This window comes from Delphinapterus leucas, chromosome 12 (genome assembly GCF_059928025.1).
Source record: "Delphinapterus leucas isolate spDelLeu-1000000601 "Yukka" chromosome 12, BTC_Dleu_Yukka2, whole genome shotgun sequence".
NCBI classification, from domain to species: domain Eukaryota; kingdom Metazoa; phylum Chordata; class Mammalia; order Artiodactyla; family Monodontidae; genus Delphinapterus; species Delphinapterus leucas.
This window is the reverse complement of record NC_143140.1, coordinates 94,943,387-94,961,455: the sequence shown is the minus strand read 5'-3', so window position 1 is coordinate 94,961,455 and position 18,069 is coordinate 94,943,387. Positions and strand designations below refer to the sequence as shown.

Sequence of the window (18,069 nt, the reverse complement as noted above, 5' to 3'; positions counted from 1 at the left end):
TATGTGCTGTGTGCATGTGTATGTGAATATTGGCTTATTGCACAAATAAACTGATCAACAAGAGAGTAAATTAGCACAGTGGAGAAAGCCACCCACCACCGCAGCAAACTTGCCAATGGCAGTCTTTTTTTTTTTTAAATAGATCTTTATCGGAGTATAACTGCTTCACCATAGCTTCTGTTGTACAACAAAGTGAATCAGCCATATGCATACGCGTGTCTCCATATCCACTCCCTCTTGCGTCTCCCTCCCACCCTCCCTATCCCACCCCTCTAGGTGGTCACAAAGCACCGAGCTGATCTCCCTGTGCTATGGGGCTGCTTCCCACAAGCTATCTACTTTACATGAGATAGTGTATATATGTCCATGCCCCTCTCACTTCGCCCCAGCTTCCCCCTCCCACCCCGTGTCCTCAAGTCCATTCTCTACGTCTACATCTTTATTCCTGCCCTGCCCCTAGGTTCATCAGTACCATTTTTTCTTAGATTCTATATATACGTGTTAGCATACGGTATTTGTTTTTCTCTTTCTGACTTACTTCACTCTGTATGACAGACTATAGGTCCATCCACCTCACTACAAACAACTCAATTTCATTTCCTTTTATGGTGAGTAATATTCCATAGTATATATGTGCCATATCTTCTTTATCCATTCATCTGTCAATGGACACTTAGGTTGCTTCCATGACCTGTATCCATTCAGCCAGTTTGTATCTTTTGGATGGGGCATTTAATCCATTTATATTCAAGGTTATTATTGATATGTATGTTCCTATTACCATTTTCTTAATTGTTTTGGGTTTGCTTTTATGGGTCTTTTTCTTCTCTTGTGTTTCCCACTTAGAGAAGTTCCTTTAGCATTTGTTGTAAAGCTGGTTTGGTGGTGCTGAATTCTCTTAGATTTTGCTTGTTTGAAAAACTTTTGATTTCTCCATTGAATCTGAAAGAGATCCTTGCCGGGTAGAGTAATCTTGGTTGTAGGTTTTTCTCTTTCATAACTTTAAGTATACCCTGCCACTTCCTTCTGGCCTGCAGAGTTTCTGCTGAAAAATCAGCTGATAACCTTATGGGGATTCCTTTGTATGTGATTTTTTGTTTTTACCTTTTAATATTTTTAATATTTTTTCTTTGAATATTTGAATATTTTCTTTTTAATATTTTAATATTTTTAATTAATATTTTTTCCTTTAATATTTTTAATATTTAATATTTTTTCTTTGAATTTAATTTTTGTTAGCTTGATTAATATGCATCTTGGTGTGTTTCTCCTTGGGTTTATCCTGTATGGGACTCTCTGTGCTTCCTGGACTTGTGTGACTATTTCCTTTCCCATGTTAGGGAACTTTTCAACTATAATCTCTTCAAATATTTTCTCAGACCCTTTCTTTTTCTGTTCTTCTTCTGGGACCCCTATAATTCGAATGTTGGTGTGGTTAATGCTGTCCCAGAGGCCTCTGAGATTATCTTCAGTTCTTTTCATTCTTTTCTCTTTATTCTGCTCCTTGGCAGTTATTTCCACTATTCTGTCTTCCAGCTCACTTATTCTTTCTTCTGCCTCAGTTATTCTGTTATTGATTCCTTCTAGTGTATTTTTCCTTTCAGTTATTTTGTTGTTCATCTCTGTTTGTTTGTTCTTTAGTTCTTCTAGATCTTTGTTAAACATTTCTTGTATTTTCTCAATCCATGCTTCCATTCTATCTCCGAGATTCTGGATCATCTTTACTATCATTACTCTGAATTCTTTTTCAGGTAGTTTGCCTATTTCCTCTTCATTTATTTGGTCTTGTAGGTTTTTACCTTGCCCCTTCATCCGTGACATATATTTCTGCTGTCTCACTTTTAAAATTTTTTTTATGAGTGGGATTGTGTTCTTGTCTTACTGGTTTTTGGGCCTGAGGCTTCCAACGCTGGAGTTTGTAGGCTGCTGGGTAGAGCTGGGTCTTGGTGCTGAGATGAGGAACTCGGTGAGACCTCACTCTGATGAATATTCCCTGGGGTCTGAGGTTCTCTGTTAGTCCAGGGGTTTGGACTCAGAGCTCCCACCGCAGAAGCTTCACCTGACCTTCGGCTTGTGAACAAAGATCCCGCAAGCCACATGCAGTGGCCAAAAAAAAAGAAAAGAAAAGAAAAAACAGAACAATAACAAAGTAAAAAATAAAATTAGACTAGGAAACTAACAGATATGTCAGAAGGAATATAAAAATAAAAATATAGATGAGTCAACACCCAGAAGGTACATCAGTACCACAAGAGTAAAAAAGAGGAGGAGGGGAAAGAAAAAAAAAAAAGAAGAAGAAGAAGAAAGAAAAGAAAAAGGGGGGGAGTAAAGGCCTTGGCTGTGGAGGACGGGGCCTAAGCAAGGGTGAGGTTTGGGGGATGGGTGGGGCCTATGCTCAGGACCCACAGGGCTGGAAAAGGCCCTGGGGGCTTTGGGGGGGTGGGGCTTAGGCTCAAGGACCTGGTCTCAGAGGGCAGAGACCTCACCTGGGAGCCCAGCAGGCTTCCTGGGCTCGAGTGGGCGGGGCCAATGCCCTCCTCTCCTCTCCTGCTCCTCTGGTCCCGGAGGGCCCTTCCCGCCCGCCTCTCCTGATCTCCCCAGCCTCCCTCCTATGCCCCCAAGGACCCACACAGCCTGGAGGAGGCTTTGGAGGGCAGCGTATCGGCCTGGGAGCTCAGTAGGCTCCCCGTGCCCAAGTGGGCCAGGCGATCGCCCTCCACTCCTCCCGGAGGGTCCCTCCGGCCTGCTTCTCTGATCTCCCTGGCCTCAGGGGCTCCAATCCTGTCTGGCCTCCACTTCTCCTCCCCCTCAGTCCCCCCATGTCCTACCAGTTCCCTTGGGGGTTCCTCCCGTCTCCATACACATCTCCATACACATTGGGCGTCAGGCTCCCCCACCAGCAGCTGGCAGGTGCCCTAGTTGTGGGAAAACACTAACTCAGCGTCTTCCCACGCTGCCATCTTTGCCAATGACTGTCTTAATTGTCTTATGCTCCATAAGCCCTGCTGCTATGCAGGTGCACTTTTCATACACTTACAGTTACAACATTTAATTCAGTTTGTTTTTTCTTGGCATCTTAGAAACATTTCTTTCATTGCTATTTAGTTATAGTTAAATAATAATCTTTTCAGCTACGTGGATGTATAATCATTGAATAAGTCACATACTTTCAGACCCTCCAATACTCACAAAGGAAAGGCCCACCCCTGCGACCTGAATACGCTGTCACCCCAGGGGAGTGTAGGTGACAGCTGACATGCGAGCCTCACAGAAGCCCAGGGCAGGAGCTGCAGTCTACACCCAGCATCCTTCCCGCCCCGGGGATGGAGGGGATGGGAATGTGGTAGCCGCTCCCAAGAGCACTAAGGACGCAGAAGCTTCCCCCTCAGCAAGGCTCCCAGCACATTTTGGGGAGTGGAGAGCCCTCAGTCCCCCTCAACGCACCCCTAAATCTCAGAACATTGGAGGTCAGAGTGTAGGGGCAACTGGCCACATAGAGCCCTTCATGCCAATCCCAGGTGTGTCCACCTTCAGAGACAGGAGCACAACTGCCCACAGTTCAGCAGAGGCGGTCCAGCGTTTCTGCCCACCCACTGCCCTAGGCCAACACCAAGGACTCCGGAACCCTCCTCCTGCCGCCTCACATGGAGGATAAAACCCAATAGCACCCTTTGGGCTCTTGCTTCTTTCTTTTCTTCCCCCACTTCCCCTCCCTTCCTATCCTGAACAATTGATCAGCTACAGATAGATAGATAAATGGACTGGTAGATAGATGGATGGATGAAGGAAGGAAGGAAGGAAGGAAGGAATGGAGAAAAGATAGATGCTGGATAGATCTTACACGGACAGATGACCGGATGGACGGACAGGTGAAAGACAGAGCTATTGATACAGATGAGGTGGTCAGTGTGGGCAGTGTCAGGAATGGTCAAGCTGAAGCTGCGTGCCCCTTGGTGAGATGTACAAGAGTACAGCGTCACTCTTCATATTCCTGCCTCAGAAGCATAACCTGACCCAGGAGGAAACTTCAGCAAGAGGAAATCAAGGAGCATCCTGAAAATGCACAGTCTTCAAAAGTGCTGAGTCATAGGCCAAGGATAGATTGGGCCCCTGCTCCAGGCTGACAGAGACCAGCAGGACAGGACAGCTAAGTCTGGAAGGGGTTGTTCTGATCCAAAGGATGTTAAATGGAATCATTGGTAAAACCTGCACTGGACCTGAAAATTAGATGGTAATTATGTATCAAATCAGTTTCCTGATTTAATGATTGAATTTGGTTAAAATAATACCTTTGTGTAGGAAATACACACTAAGATATTTGGGGCAATAAATATTGCACTGGGACGTGTTTGAGAAAAAGTAAATTGTGATCTCCCTGTCTCATACAATAAACAAAAAGCCATTCTACGTGGATTGTAGATCTAAATAAGAAAGGTAAAATAATAAAGTTTCTAGAAGTAGCTTTAAATAATATCTTCAAGAGCCTGAATTTCCTGAAGCAAAAATTTCTTTAAAATGGCACAAACAGGATCAGTGATAAATAAGACTCCATAAAAATGAAGAACCTCTGTTCTCCAAAAGACACCATTAAGAGAGTCATAGATGAGGGGAAGAGAGATAACCAATAAAGGGATCATATCCAGTCTCTCCCTCTCTCTAAATCTCTCTTTGGAACAAAATGTAAGGAGGAATCATAAATTTTTTTACTTAAAAAAAGCAGCACCAGCAATCTTCAATACACTCATTATATAGTTGAGAAAACTGAAGGCAAAGGAGGTTGGAACTTAGGCCGCTTAAGTCTCAGTCTCATGCTTTTTCTCAATATTAGATAAGACAAGTACAGACAACCAAGGAAAACACAAAAGAAACATAAAATAACCCGAAAAACTCAATGATACAAACACTCAAGAAAGTAGGAATCAAAAGGAACTTCCTCATTCTGATAAAAGGCATCTAAAGAAAAACCTGCAGCTAACATCATACTCAATAGTTAAAGGCTGAATGCTCCTCCCTCCACCCGAAGAACAGGAAAAAGGCAAGGATACCTGTTCTCACCACTTCTATTCAACATGTACTGGAAGTTCTAGGCAGAGCAATAAGGCAAGAAAAAGAATTTAGACGCATCCAAATACAAAAGTAAGAAGTGAAAATATCTATTTCCAGATGACGTGATCTTGAAAATTTTTTAAAATGCAAAGGAATCCACTAAAAATCCATTAGAACTACTAAAAAATTCAACAAGTTTGCTTAGATCAATATACAAAAATCAGTTACTTATTTCTATACACTAGAAATGAATATTCTGAAAATGAAATTGAAAAACATTTCCATTTACAATAATTTGAAAGAGAATAAAATGTTTAGAAATAAATTTAACAAAAGAAGTGCAAGACTTGCACACTGAAAACTACAGAACACTGTTAATTGAAGAAGGCCTAAACAAATGGAAAACATCCCACGTTTATAGTTCAGACATCTCAACCTTAAGGTAGCAATACCTCTCCAATCAATCGACAGATTCCTCTGCAATCTCCATCAAAATCCCAGCTGGCTTCTTTGCAGAAATTGACAAGGTGATCTTTAAATTCATGTGGAAATGCAAGGGAGACTGAATAGCCAAAACAGTCTTGAAAAAGAACAGAGTTGGATGACTCACATTTCCTGACTTTAAAACTTACCACAAAGCTACAGTAACCAAAACGATATGGAATTGGCATAAGGATAGACATATACACCAGTGAAATAGAATTGAGAATCCAGAAATTGTTTTTTCTGAATCAACTGATTTTCAACAAATGTCCTAAGACAATTTAATGGGGAAAGAATTGTCTTTGCAACCAATGGTTCTGGGAAAACTGAATACCCACACGTTTAAAAATGAAGTTGGACCCCTACCTCACATCATTACAAAAATTAACTAAAAACAGATCAAAGACTTAAACGTAAGCACTAAAACTATTTTTAAAATCTTAGAAAAAAACACAGAAGTAATCTTTGACCTTGGATTAGGCAATGGTTTCTTAGATATGACACCAAAAGTACAGGCAACAAAAGAAAACTAGATAAATTGGACTTAAAATTAAAAACGTTTTGCTGCAAAGTACATTATCAAGAAAGTGAAAGGATACCCCACGGAGTGAACAAAATATTCGCAAATCATATACCTGATAATGGAATTGTATCTAGAATACATAAAGAATATTTACATCTCAATAATAAAAAGATGACCCAGTTTTAATAAATAGGCAAACGATCTGAACAGACATTTCTCTAAAGAAGGCACACAAATAGCCAATAAGTGCATGGAAAGATACCAGCATCACTTGCCATCAGGGAAATGGAAATCAAAATCACAATGGGACACCACTTCCTACATACTGGAATGGCTGAGACCAAAAAGACGAATGCTGGTGACGGTGTGGAGCATTCGGAGCGTTCATGCGGTGCTGGTGGGAACGTAAAACGGTGCAGCCACTTTGGGAAGCAGTCTGGCTGTTCCTCAAAAGATTAAACACAGAAGTTACCTATGAGCCAGCAATTCCACTCTTAGGTAAACACCCAAGAGAAATGAAAACATACTTCTACACAAAAACTTGTACATGAACAGCCATAGCAGTAGCACTATTCATAATAGTCAGAAAGTGGAAACAACCCGTTAAGGAATAAATGGATAAATAAAAACTGGTCCTGCCATACAACGGAACATTATTTAGCAATAAAAAGGAGTGAAGTACTGATACTTGCTACAACGTGGATGAACCTTGAAAATATGCTCAGTAAAGGAAGCCGGTCCTAAAAGGCCACCTGTTGTGTGATTCTATGTATATAAAACCTCCCAAACAGGCAGCTTAGTGTCAGGTGCAGCGGGGAAATGGAGGGTGACCGCTAAGGCGCACAGAGCTTCTTTGCGGGTTGGTAAAAATGTTATAAAATTGATTGTGGTGATAGCTGCACAACTTGGCGAATAAGCAATGCTAAGGGACCCTTGGCTTGTACGTGTTAAATAGGGGAATCAAATGGTATGCGAATTATATCTCAGTAAAGCTACTATTATTAAAAAAAAAAAAAGACAAGCTCAGGTTTCCAGGAAAAGTGGAGTTTTTTCAAAGTGCTAGTGAGTTCGTAAGGGTAACACAGTCCTTACAATGGGGAGCTATCCAATAATTTACCTTAAAAACATTGCTTCTAACCTGAACAAGACCTTTCTCCGTGTTTGGTCCACTTTCGCCCCTTCACCCGCGCCCACCCGGCTCCTCCTTCCCTCGGGTCCCCTCCAAGGGTCACCGCGCCCCTTCCGGGCGCCCCGGAGCGCGCGGCCCGGGTCCCCAATGGCGTGGGGCTCCGCCGACGGGGCGGGCCCGGGGGCGGCCGCTGTGACCCCGGGGCGTGTGCAGACACCGCCTCCTCTGCCACCGATAGGTCCCACCCCGCCTCGGCGACCCGCGGGCCGGGGGCGGGGAGAGGCGGCGCGGAGGCCGCGCGCACCGCCCGGCGCCGCTCGGAGGCAGGGGAGGCTCCGGGCAGCCGCGCAGGTCGAACGTGGGATGTGGGCGCCGGGCGGCCCGCCGGGGCCCGCAGGCTGGGACCGCCGCAGGGTGGGCGCCAGGCTGCGCGCGGCCCTCGCGGGGCTGCACGAGCTGCAGGGGCTCCGCGCCAGGCAACAGGCGCGCGTGTGGGGCGCCCTGGCCGTGCAGCCCCCGCCCGGGCCCGCCGCCCCCCGCGGCCCCCGCGCACACGAGCTGCGGCTGGAGGCTGCGCTGGCGGCGCTGCAGGAGCAGCTGGTAAGGAGCGCGTGCGGGGGTCGCGGGGCCGCTCCGGGCGCGCGGGGCCGCGGGGACCCGGTCCACCCGGCAGGCAACAGGCGGACGGGCCGCCCGACCGATCGGGGGGCACCCTCGGCGATTTCGAAGGACGCAGCTCGGTCCCGAATGAGAGGGACGCGGAGGCCCGAGGCGCGAGGCTAGGCATCCGGGCCCTGAAAGCAGCCCGGCCGGGCCGCCCGCGCCGAGCCGCGCATCGGGGCTGCGCCCGGCTCTGCCTACTTCCCGGCGCAGACCGACTTTAGGATGTATTCCTGTTGGTTGGAGTTTTGCTGATAAGAACGCATTGAATCGGTTTCCCCTGCTGGGGGCTACTTGGGATCCTGGTGTCCTGCGCCCCGTGCCAGCCTCTCCCTGCTGGCGTGGGTCTGGGGACAGCAGTGCCAGCGTGCCAAGTGTCCCCCGAATTGTCCCCAGTGATGTGCTCAGGTTGAGCCCTGGGGTCGTGTCACTGTAAAGAAATGTTGGGGAGAGCATGGATCCGATGAGGGCCTCTCCGACTTTAAAATGTAACCTGACCTATGAAAAGAGGTGTGTCCTCTGAACGCAGAGGCGGTGGAACCCCACTGGGCCTTCTGGGCCTGCTTTCCCACCGGCCTTCTCCCCCCTGGGCTCCTCCAAACGCGGGTCCCTTTTGTACCACTGAAGACACTCCTCAGGTGATTGCCTCGGTTATTTATCCAATGTATGGTTTCATCTCATGTATTGGAAAAAACTCAAGAGTTTTTGCAGGGTTGCAGTGTTTTTTAAAGGAAAAATTAGAAGGCTGTATAGAAAGATGTCTATTTGGTAGAGTTGACTGTAGTACTCTCAGGGGAATGTCTTTTAAATGAGAAATTAAATCTGCCCCGTTTAAAGGTTGCTGTCTTTACAAAGTAACCTGGATGAAGCTGCTGCTTTGCTATCAGCTTAGCGCAGTCGTGTCCATGATTTGTTAGCTGCTTCTGGATTAGAGAATCAGGAAGCTCAGCGTCTTAAGATGTGTCCCAGGACTCCTGCGATCTTCCCACATGGCAAGGGGGGGCCCTAACTGTGCAGCCTCTCCTCCTGTGATTCCGCGGCTGCTATGCAAAGGAAGGAGCTAGTTACCGAGTGGAACTTTCATAGGCTTCTCACCCCCCATCTTATCCAGTCATAGCTGCAGGTTTAGCTTACCTGTGTGTGTGTGGGTGTGTGTGTGCGTGCGTGCGTGCACCCAGACACATCCTACCTTCAACTGGAGCTCGGAGAGGCACACAGAGCCTGCAAAGATGCATGACATGCGTGTGGCAGGAAGGAGCTTTGCGATGCCGCTGTGAATTGTTCTGTCGGGGGAGCTAGAACCCAGTTGATGATTAACTTGGCTTAAGTAATATACAAATCAGACTTGCGAGTACTCAGCCTCTAATTATGGGTAGCCTTTTGGGAGAGAAGATCAAACAGGTTTTTTTTTGTTTTATTTATTTATTTTTTAATGTGGGGACCAGAAGGAACACGCACCCTTTGTCTTGAAACTTTGTTCTTGGCACAGATTATGTGATCAAAAGAGAAGAATAATTGAATGTGTGTGACACCAGCCCAGCGATTAACACGTTCACATTTTTCTTACAGAGAAAAAATTAGGAGTGATCCTAGTTCTATGATGCAGGGTACAATCAAAAGGCCTTCATCTCCAGCCCCAGGTTCACACTTCAGTAACTCCCGGCGGCTAATCGGGGCCCCTCCTACCCACACCCTGGGGTTAACCGGGGCGTGGGTCACCATTCAGGTGTGGAGACAGGAAGAACTTTTATCTGACCCAGATAAAAGTTTTGTCCCACAGACATTCCCAAGTGAGAATGAGCTTGAGCATTTTGGGGGGGATTTAAACTGCAATTAGGAGAAGTCATCACGAACGAGCTACACCTTTTTAATTGCTGCGTCTACAGTCACAACAGGAAGCGCGCAGTAGGTACTTAGTATTTGTTGAATAAATAAATGAGCAAGTTTTACTGCTGTAACAAAGCGGGAGATGATTTCAGTATTTACTATCTCCACGTTCTATATTTCTAAGCTAATGTAACCCCCATGACCTCTGACCAAAGCAGCCCTTACTGTTTGGCCGGTCCTGTGCTCACCTGTCTGTGCCTTCCAGGGAGATTGTCATTCCCCGAGAAGAGGCTGCCATTCCCATTTTTATAAGCGTTACGTTCCCAGCAACACTGACTTGGAAAGATTTGGATGCCCCAGAGGAGCCTGGAAGCTCCATCTCCCACCAGGAGGCGCCAGCGGTCACCCCAGGTGGGATGTGAGGAAAGGCTCTGGGGACCTGCAGGGAAACTGGTGCTGGAGAATCTCCTGGTGGTTGTTTTGCTGGTCACGACTTGCCCTGACCCTGAGTGGCAGCACCTCCTCCTCCCTGGCAGGTGCCGGCATTAAGCACTGCAGGAAATGAGGGTCTGACTCTGCAGCTGTAATCACGACGTCTGGTGTTTTCCTTGGACCGACCATGCTTGCTCCGTGACCTCTCAGGGGAACGAACTCGCTCAGGGTCACAGAGGGGGGGGAGGCATCCACGGGGCTGGGCAAGGCTTCCTTCTGCGGCACTAGTGCTCGTTATGCCCCAGGCTAATCTGTGACCCTGGCCCTTTGAAGGACCTCTTTTCAAGCTAGGGAGTAACATTTACCCACCCACAGGGCACTTGCAGTGCCGTGGAACTCATGCGGAAAATGTTTCCTGTGCGTGTTCTCAGCTTTCAAGGAAAGAACAGAGGTGTTTTAGATGCCGTCTCTGTATCCTGAACTTTGGGACGTTTTTCATTTTTGTCCTCTCAATCTGCTGTAAAGGTTGAGAAGGCTGGAAAGCCGAATTGTAGATGGCGAGCAAAAGGGCAAAGCAGGTGGAAATCGCATCAGTCTTTTATGGCATGTAAAGTCCGCATCTCGAAGAAAGGGCTAAGCCAGATATTTGTTTTGAATGGCATTCCCTGGGTAGAAGTTCTCAAACTTTTGTGGTCATAAAAAATTGGTCCCAGGGAAGCTTGTCAAAATGCAGATTCCCAGGAGTGCCCTGGAGTCTGAGTTAACGGGTGTGGCAGGGAGCCCTGGGGTCTGCACGGATGCCCCGGGGCTCCCAGCTCCTGGGAACCGGGCTGTGCTCTCCCTTACACCGGACCCCCTGCCCCTCGCCCAGGTTCAGGGGATTCAGACGGGATGTGCTGCCCTGCCCCTGAGCCTGGAGGCCTGCGGTGAGTAGGGAGGGCTGGTGGCCACACAGACTGGCTCGCTGCTCTGGAGGGAACCCATGTGACGTCTCTGTAACACATTTTCCCTGCAGAAATACATGGAAGTCGATGCTGTGTGCCTGGCTCCGCAGTGGGTTATGCTCAGTCCTGGTGCCATAAGGAACCTTTGACTTAGCACAGAGTTAGAGACCGAGGAGTTAATGAAAAGCAGAGACATAAAAACCCCCAGCGAGGGACGGGGGAAGGGTTACGGAGGACAGTGCCAATCCTGGGTGACAAAGCCCTGTCGCCATGCAGCGGGGTCCTGGGGACGCAGCAATCATCGGAGGGCACCTGGGGGCCTGCGTGGTTGTGCCCCTCAACCCTAATCAGGAGCCACCAGCTGCAGGCCGGGCTGGGCAAACATTAATCACAGAGCAATTATTCCAGCACAGACGCGCCAGGGTCAGTTTTTCGGGGGGAGGGGGATTGGAGAGGGAGGAGAGAAGCCAACTATGGAATCCAGAGAGGTCCCCCTTCAGAAGAAAGAGGACATCGTGATTTGGAAGAGAAGGGGTCAAAATCCATGTTTTTAAACGTCGAAGTGTGGTCAAACAGAGGAACTGAACTCGGCCAGTACCGTGGTCTCATTTTAGGACATTAGAAGAAAAGTCATTTGCAGTAAAAATTCCCTTCGTTTGTCTAAGTGTTTTTTACTTGGGTAGTGATGGGCCGGGAGCCCACCTTTGCTGCCCCCGCCGCTCCGGCTGTCAGGTAGTGCCGTCCACCTGGGGAGCGTTTCCCTTTGTGAAAACATGCCAGGAGGTTGAGGCTACTCTGGGTGGTCCTGGGTGTGTATGTTTTGATTAAATTCTGGTTTTTTGCAGTGTTATGTTTATAGATACTATTACCTGAGGCTGGGAGACTCTCTTGCTACAAGACTTGGAGGTTGTTCTGCGACCCTTGCACTGGGTCCAGAGGAAAGTGGATTTGGGTGTGGTGGTCTGCCACTCACCAGGTGCTGGGCCCTCGGCCCCTACCCCTGGTGGTATGGGAACAGTCTGCGCCAACGTAGTTCTCCCATAAGAATCAAATTACCGCCACCTGCTTCCCCCTTGGACTGACTTCTCAGATTATTGAAGCTACTGAAGTAATTCCTCATTTCCTATATAAGAATTTGAAACACAATTGATCATTTTCTCAAACAGGGTGACTGGCATAATCGCATTCATTAATTATTTGCCTTAAACTTAATTGCTAATCAAAACAAGAAATTTAGGTAGTGGACCTTGAAAACAAGGTGAAGTTTTATCACTGAAGGCGGGAAGTCAGCATTTATGAAACAGTGTTGTTTTACAGACATATGATTCACGTGTGTGTGTGTGTGTGTGTGTGTGTGTGTGTGTGTGTGAATGTATATTGTGAGCGTTAACCACATGCATGTGCTATATGTATATTACATGATATACACACACAGATATGTGTGGTTGACACTCACAGTAACCCGTTTTACAGCCAGGGAAGCTGAGGCCTGGAGAAGCTAGAGCCTCGGAGAACAGAGTTGAGATGTGGACCCTAAGACCAGAAAGACCCTGCCTCCCGGGGCAGGTGTTCAGGCTGCGCTGATCCCAGGCGCTGGGCTCTCTCCTCCTGCAGCATCCCTCCCTCTTCCCTGAAAGCCCTACAGAACCGTAACCGGTCAAAATGCCACCTGTGATATGGGAGCTAAGACGCTGCAGAGGCAGGGCCTTTTTCTCTCCTGGGGACTTTCCTGTCCCCCTGAAGAGCCGAAAGCTCAGCCCTCCCCAGGTGCCGTGGACGGGCTGCGGTGAAGGAATGTGGTGATACAGGCACCAAACGCAAGGTCCACGAGGCGTGAGCCTGGGAAAGTAGATTCTTACGTAGAAAAAGACATTGAAAATATTATCGGTGGCTCCTGCCAGAGGGGGTGTCCTTGGCTGTTTTTGGTCCTCATTCCACTCTCATAAGCTGTATTACTCCATATTCTTATAAAGAAATGTCTAATTGAAAATTGCTGGCAAAGAAAAGTCTGCACTTGGGAAGACATGCTAGAGGCGGGAGGGGTCCTAGAGACAGTGTTCGGCCTGAGGAAGGGGGAGCTGTCAGGTGGGAGCTGGCCTGTGGGTTTGCAGAGTTAAGTTGTATGTGTGATGTAGCTTCACGTGGAGCCTCCAGTTTCCATTTCTGTACACAGAGCAGTTTTATGTCTCCCTGTTTTCCTTCTGAGAACCGTTTAAGACTTCAGGACGTCGGCCTGAAAACCCACTTGGACCAACTGGACCAGCAGATCAGCGAGCTACAGCTGGACGTGCGCAGAACCTCCAGTGAGGTCCCGGACAGCGACAGCAGGCCCAGCTCGGGTATGGCGCCCACTCGGGCCCTGGACCATCTGTCCCTCACCCCAGGGTGCGGCACTGCCCGGCAGGGCTGACATGGTGAACCCGCCTCTGTGCTCAGGCCACCGGAGGGTCAGGAGCTGTATGCGAGCCTGAAAGAGCATGTTATTGGAGAATACTGAAGATGAAATACTTTTAGTTAAATGCGCTTGGGAAAACGGGGAGAGAGAGGGAGAGAGTGGGTGCGTACGTACTCGTTGTTTAATTGTTAAAATATTGCTTTTGATGGAAAAACCCCATGACCTTCTCACCTGTCGCTGGCTGAGACAGATTCTGTTTATGTTGAACCAGCATGGAGATTGTAAATAATAACTTTTATGTGACAGCAAAAGTATTTTTTGAAGTCTACAGTCTAAAATCAGTACAGTTTCCTCTCCTGCGGCCCTGTGCGCCCTCCTTTCAAGGTCACGTAGCGATGGTTAGGGTCGTTCTGACCTTCATGGTCCTGGGCACATGGGCTTTCTCTCCAGATTCCAGGCTCAGACAGCAGCTCAGACGGCAAACCCAGGAGACCAGCGTCTTCCCAAGTACAGTGCTCTCTGCCGTGTCTTTCTCTTTTTTTCAGTTTGCAAAATCCTGTCACAGTCTGGGTTGTCAATCATGTAGCAGGGCCGGGCCGGGGGACCTCCCCAAACGCTGCCCCTTCTCTGGTGGCTGCCTCAGATGAGCTTGGCGGGCACTAGGAGGGGCGGGGGAGGATGCCAGGCTCCCTCTTCCGGGGCTGGAAGCCGGAGGTCACACGGGGGGACGTGAGCCACTCGCCCAGGAGAGGGATGAGCAGGTGGTGGGCAACAGGAGACACTGGTGGGGAGGCGTCCTCGGCATTCTGGCCCCGGGCACCTCCCCGGCCCGGGCCCCTCCCTGCCCCCGGGCCCGCTTCCCTGAGACCCCCAGCCCCTCAGCACGGGCCCCCCAGACCACACCGACAGCCTCTGCGCCCCTGTGCAGGCTTCTACGAGCTGAGCGACGGCGGGTCCTGCTCCCTGTCCACCTCCTGCACGTCTGTGTGCAGCGACTGCGTGTCCTCCTCTCTGGGCGCCGTGCTGCCTGCCACCCCGAAGGCCAGGCCCGGCGCGGGGCACTGCCGGCCCCGCTCAGCAGATGAGGCCACGGTGTGTGGGGTCCCCCTGACTGCGTGGGAGCCCCAGGCCAGTGAGGGGGGCGCCAGCCAGCTGCTGCAAGGCGAGTCCCGGCCCCGCCCAGTGTCCACAGGTAAGGGGAGGCGGGAGCGGGGTCGGCGCCAAGCCCCATACAAGGAGGGGGATAGTCCCCGAGCCCCATACAAGGAGGGGGGCGGTCCCCGAGCCCCATACAAGGGGGGGCGGTCCCCGAGCCCCATACAAGGAAGGGGGCGGTTCCCGAGTCCCATATTTTCTGTGGGCTTTTTTTGGGTTTTGGATGGAGGTAGGCATCAAACGCCCACCTGTGTTCCTTGTAGCAGGGCTGTTGCAATAAAAGGCTTCTTGTCTTATTTAAAATGAACATCCGTTCACACCCTTCCACGGCCCTCGTGGCCACTGCCGGGGACTCGGGTGGGAGCAGCGCTGCAAGTGGGCGTTGAGAGAGTTACTTCACATGCGGTTCCCCCCACTGGCCAGGGAAGAGCCTTTCTTTTTCTTCAGAGTGTCCCAAAAGGAAAAGATGCATCGTATTCCTTACGCTAGACCTGGGCCGTTAGGATCCATGGGTTTTCTTTCTTGCACATCTGTGAGTGCCTCAGGGAAGGTCTGTTCCGAGACCTTGTCCCGATGGCCGTGTGGTCACCGGCGCCCCATCTCCCTCGGCGTCCTACGCACCTTCAGTGAACAAGGGCAGGAACTGAACGCTAGGGTCTAGGACTCGCCTTCCAGGCTGTGGCTGGAAGGAACGTGATGGGAGCCGGGTGCTGGGACGTGCACAGCAGACAGCAGCGTGTCCAGGTGTGGAACATGCAAGGCCGGGGCCTCGTCCTGCCCGGGGGAGGGCCTCGTGCCCCAGGGTTGTGCTTGCTTCTTCCCTTATTTATGTTTTGTTCTTTTTCTCCTTCCCAGGTGACCTTGAAAGAGTCCTGCCGGCTGAAGTGGGGCTCCAGAAAGCCAGGGCACACCCCAAGGCCACTTCCTTCCTCTGCCGTGGCATGGACCCCAAGTACCAGTGTGACCTGGTGTCCAAGGGGGGCAGGGAGGTGTACCCGTACCCCAGCCCCCTGCACGCCGTGGCTTTGCAGAGCCCCCTCTTTACTCTGACCAAGGAGACAGCGCCGAGCGATGGCCACTCGCCCCCCAGTCAGCCCCTCCCTGGCGCCACAGGTCCGAGCTCCATTCGGACTGGACTGGTCCTCGAGGCTGGTCCAGCCAGCGCCTACATAGAGAGGCTGCTGCGACTGCAGGGCCGAGGGCCCCCTGCGAGGGGCAGTGTGGTTGAGCGTGGACCCCCAGGACGGGAGGCGTCCCTATCCCCGCAGGGGCTCGGGGTCCGGGGGGCGGACAGTGAAGGTGGCCTGGAGAAGCCGGTGTGCGCCCGGGGGAGAGCGGAGGTGGGAGGGGAGGCCCAGAGCGGGGCCGCCCGTGGGGACAGCCTCGAGCAGCCGGGGCCTGTGCCCCTTGTACGCACCCTGCACCCCAGCAGCCGTCCAGAGGAGGGCCCCAGACCCTCGCGCGGCTGCGTGCACCGGGAGGCCCGTCCAGGCTCCCCATGGCTGGGCTGTGGCCAGGCCCCTGCTCCCTGCTTGCGGGGTCAGCAGCCAGCTCTCCACGGCTGGACGGGCAGAGGCAGGTCGCCGGGCGGGGGGGCGGGTGGGGAGGGCCCCCCTCGGGCCCCTGGACACTGTGTCCGCCCGCACTTTGCTGCCACAGGAGCTCTCCCTGTGGGGCCCCCCAAGGCCAAGCCTGTGAAGATCAAGAGGGGGGCCAGCGACAAGGCGCTGAGGCTTGGGGGGCCGCAGCTTCAGTGGGGCGCCGTCGGGGGCCCCCGGCCGCCCCCTGAGTCGGGAGGTGGTCTCAGGAGGCCCACCCTGGCCAGGGCGGCGCCCGGCCGGTCCTGCTCTGAGTCCAGCCTCTACCCCGTGTCTGTCTTCGTCCCCCTGCTGGTGGCCCGACCAGAGGGTCACCAGGTGTCAGCTCAGGCCTTGTTCCCCTTGGAAGCAGCCCCACTGGTGGCAACCAGGGGGGAGGCCCGGAGGAAGCAGCGCAGGTGGCAGTCCTCCGTAGAGATCTCAGCCCGGGCCCGCCCGGACCCCAGCCTGGGGCCCCATAGGCCGGCGGCCCGGAGAGGGGGTGGCCCGCGGCCCGTGTGCGCCAGACCCAGGCCCAGGCTGCCCCGCCAGGATGCCCGAGCCAGGAGCGGGTCGGATGGCTCGGAGCGCTCGGCCGAGTGCGTGTCCCTCTTCCGCTCCACCGTCGCGGAGAGCAGCGGGGACGAGGCCAGCGACCACACGGCCAACCGATTCGGGGACGGGGAGTCCAGTGGCAGCACCTCGGAGGGCAGCGGCCAGGGCAGGGGAAGCTCCAGCCAGCGGGCCCCGGCCAGTTCCAGGCCCCCTCTGCCGCCGGTGCCCAGGCTGTGCCGCGTCAAGGCCTCCAAGGCCCTGAAGAAGAGGATCCGCAGGTTCCAGCCGGCCGCTCTGAAGGTCATGACCATGGTGTGAGGTCGCTGGGCGACAGCAGGGCCTGTCCGGGCCCGGGAGCCAGGGAGCCACAGACACAAAGGGACCTTTCGTGGCTGAGGACGGATCCAGCCTCGCACGGTGTTAGACGTGCAGGTCTGTGTCATCTGGACACTTTGCTTTCTCCCCGAAGCTGCCCTTCAAAAGGAGTCCCCTCAGAGGAGATGATGGGCCCGTCCCTGGTGCACCGCCCCACAGGTTAGGCTGTGACTCTGGGCACGTCACCCCACCTTGGCCCCAGTGGAGACCTTCACCCAGAACTCTGGGACTGCAGATTCGTCGGGGCGCTGGCCTCCCAGCTGCCTGTGCTGTGAGCCCCGTGCTTGCTTCCCTCCATCCTGTTCCACTTGGGCTGGGCGCTCGGTGTACCCCAGCCTGTTGAACAGTTTCCCCCCAAAAGCGTTTCCTTTAAGAAATGGTTGCAGGACTGTGCTGTGGAAACTGGGTTGGACTATGAATCCAGGTCAAACCCTCAACATGAATAAACAGCCGATTATGCCTTTGTCTTTGCAAGTCAGTCTTTCCCTTTTAGCCTCCCTGCCCTCAGGAATGTAGTAGGTGCTCAGCAAACCCTAATCCTTCCCCATCATGTGGACACTCTTTCACCCGAGGTGGGAAAATGCATTTCACGTGAGTACACTCCACACTCTTCCCAACACTCCTGAATTGAGCATAAAAATGCTGTGGAAAAGAAACCCTTTTATGGTGTTTATTTTTCAAAGGGAATTTCCCTCAACTTTTCAGGAAGGTAGGATTTTCAGGGAAGCTGCCTGCGGAGAGCAGCATGTTCAGTTCATGAAGTTTTATCCTGAATTATTCAAAGCTGGTTCTGAGGGCCTCGAGGTAGAAAGAAGGCATGGGGGGGGGGGTGGGGAACGTCTTCCCCAGTGACCACCACAGCCCCGTCCTGGGGCTAAATGCACAGTTGGTAGGAACTTTTGAAGGAAAATGGTAAGAAAACAAGCTAAAATGGTAGTAGATCTTGTAGTAGACATTAGATATTCATG

At 51.5% G+C, this 18,069-nt stretch overlaps 1 protein-coding gene across 1 annotated transcript; it reads left to right on the top strand.

Moving 5' to 3' along the window:
- Positions 1-7,526: 7,526 nt before the first annotated feature.
- DACT2 (dishevelled binding antagonist of beta catenin 2) lies at positions 7,527-17,736 on the top strand. Its single transcript, XM_022561204.3, has 4 exons — positions 7,527-7,781; positions 13,251-13,383; positions 14,368-14,631; positions 15,450-17,736. The coding sequence occupies exons 1-4, from the start codon at positions 7,545-7,547 to the stop codon at positions 17,042-17,044; spliced, it is 2,229 nt and encodes a 742-aa protein (XP_022416912.2). The 5' UTR covers positions 7,527-7,544; the 3' UTR covers positions 17,045-17,736.
- Positions 17,737-18,069: the final 333 nt, after the last annotated feature.

Coding starts and splice junctions, on each gene's coding strand:
- DACT2 (XM_022561204.3), top strand. CDS start 7,545: ATGTGGGCGCCGGGCGGCCCGCCGGGGCCCGCAGGCTGGGACCGCCGC. Junction 7,782..13,250: donor CGGCGCTGCAGGAGCAGCTG/GTAAGGAGCGCG, acceptor TTTCCTTCTGAG/AACCGTTTAAGACTTCAGGA. Junction 14,632..15,449: donor GCCCCGCCCAGTGTCCACAG/GTAAGGGGAGGC, acceptor TCTCCTTCCCAG/GTGACCTTGAAAGAGTCCTG.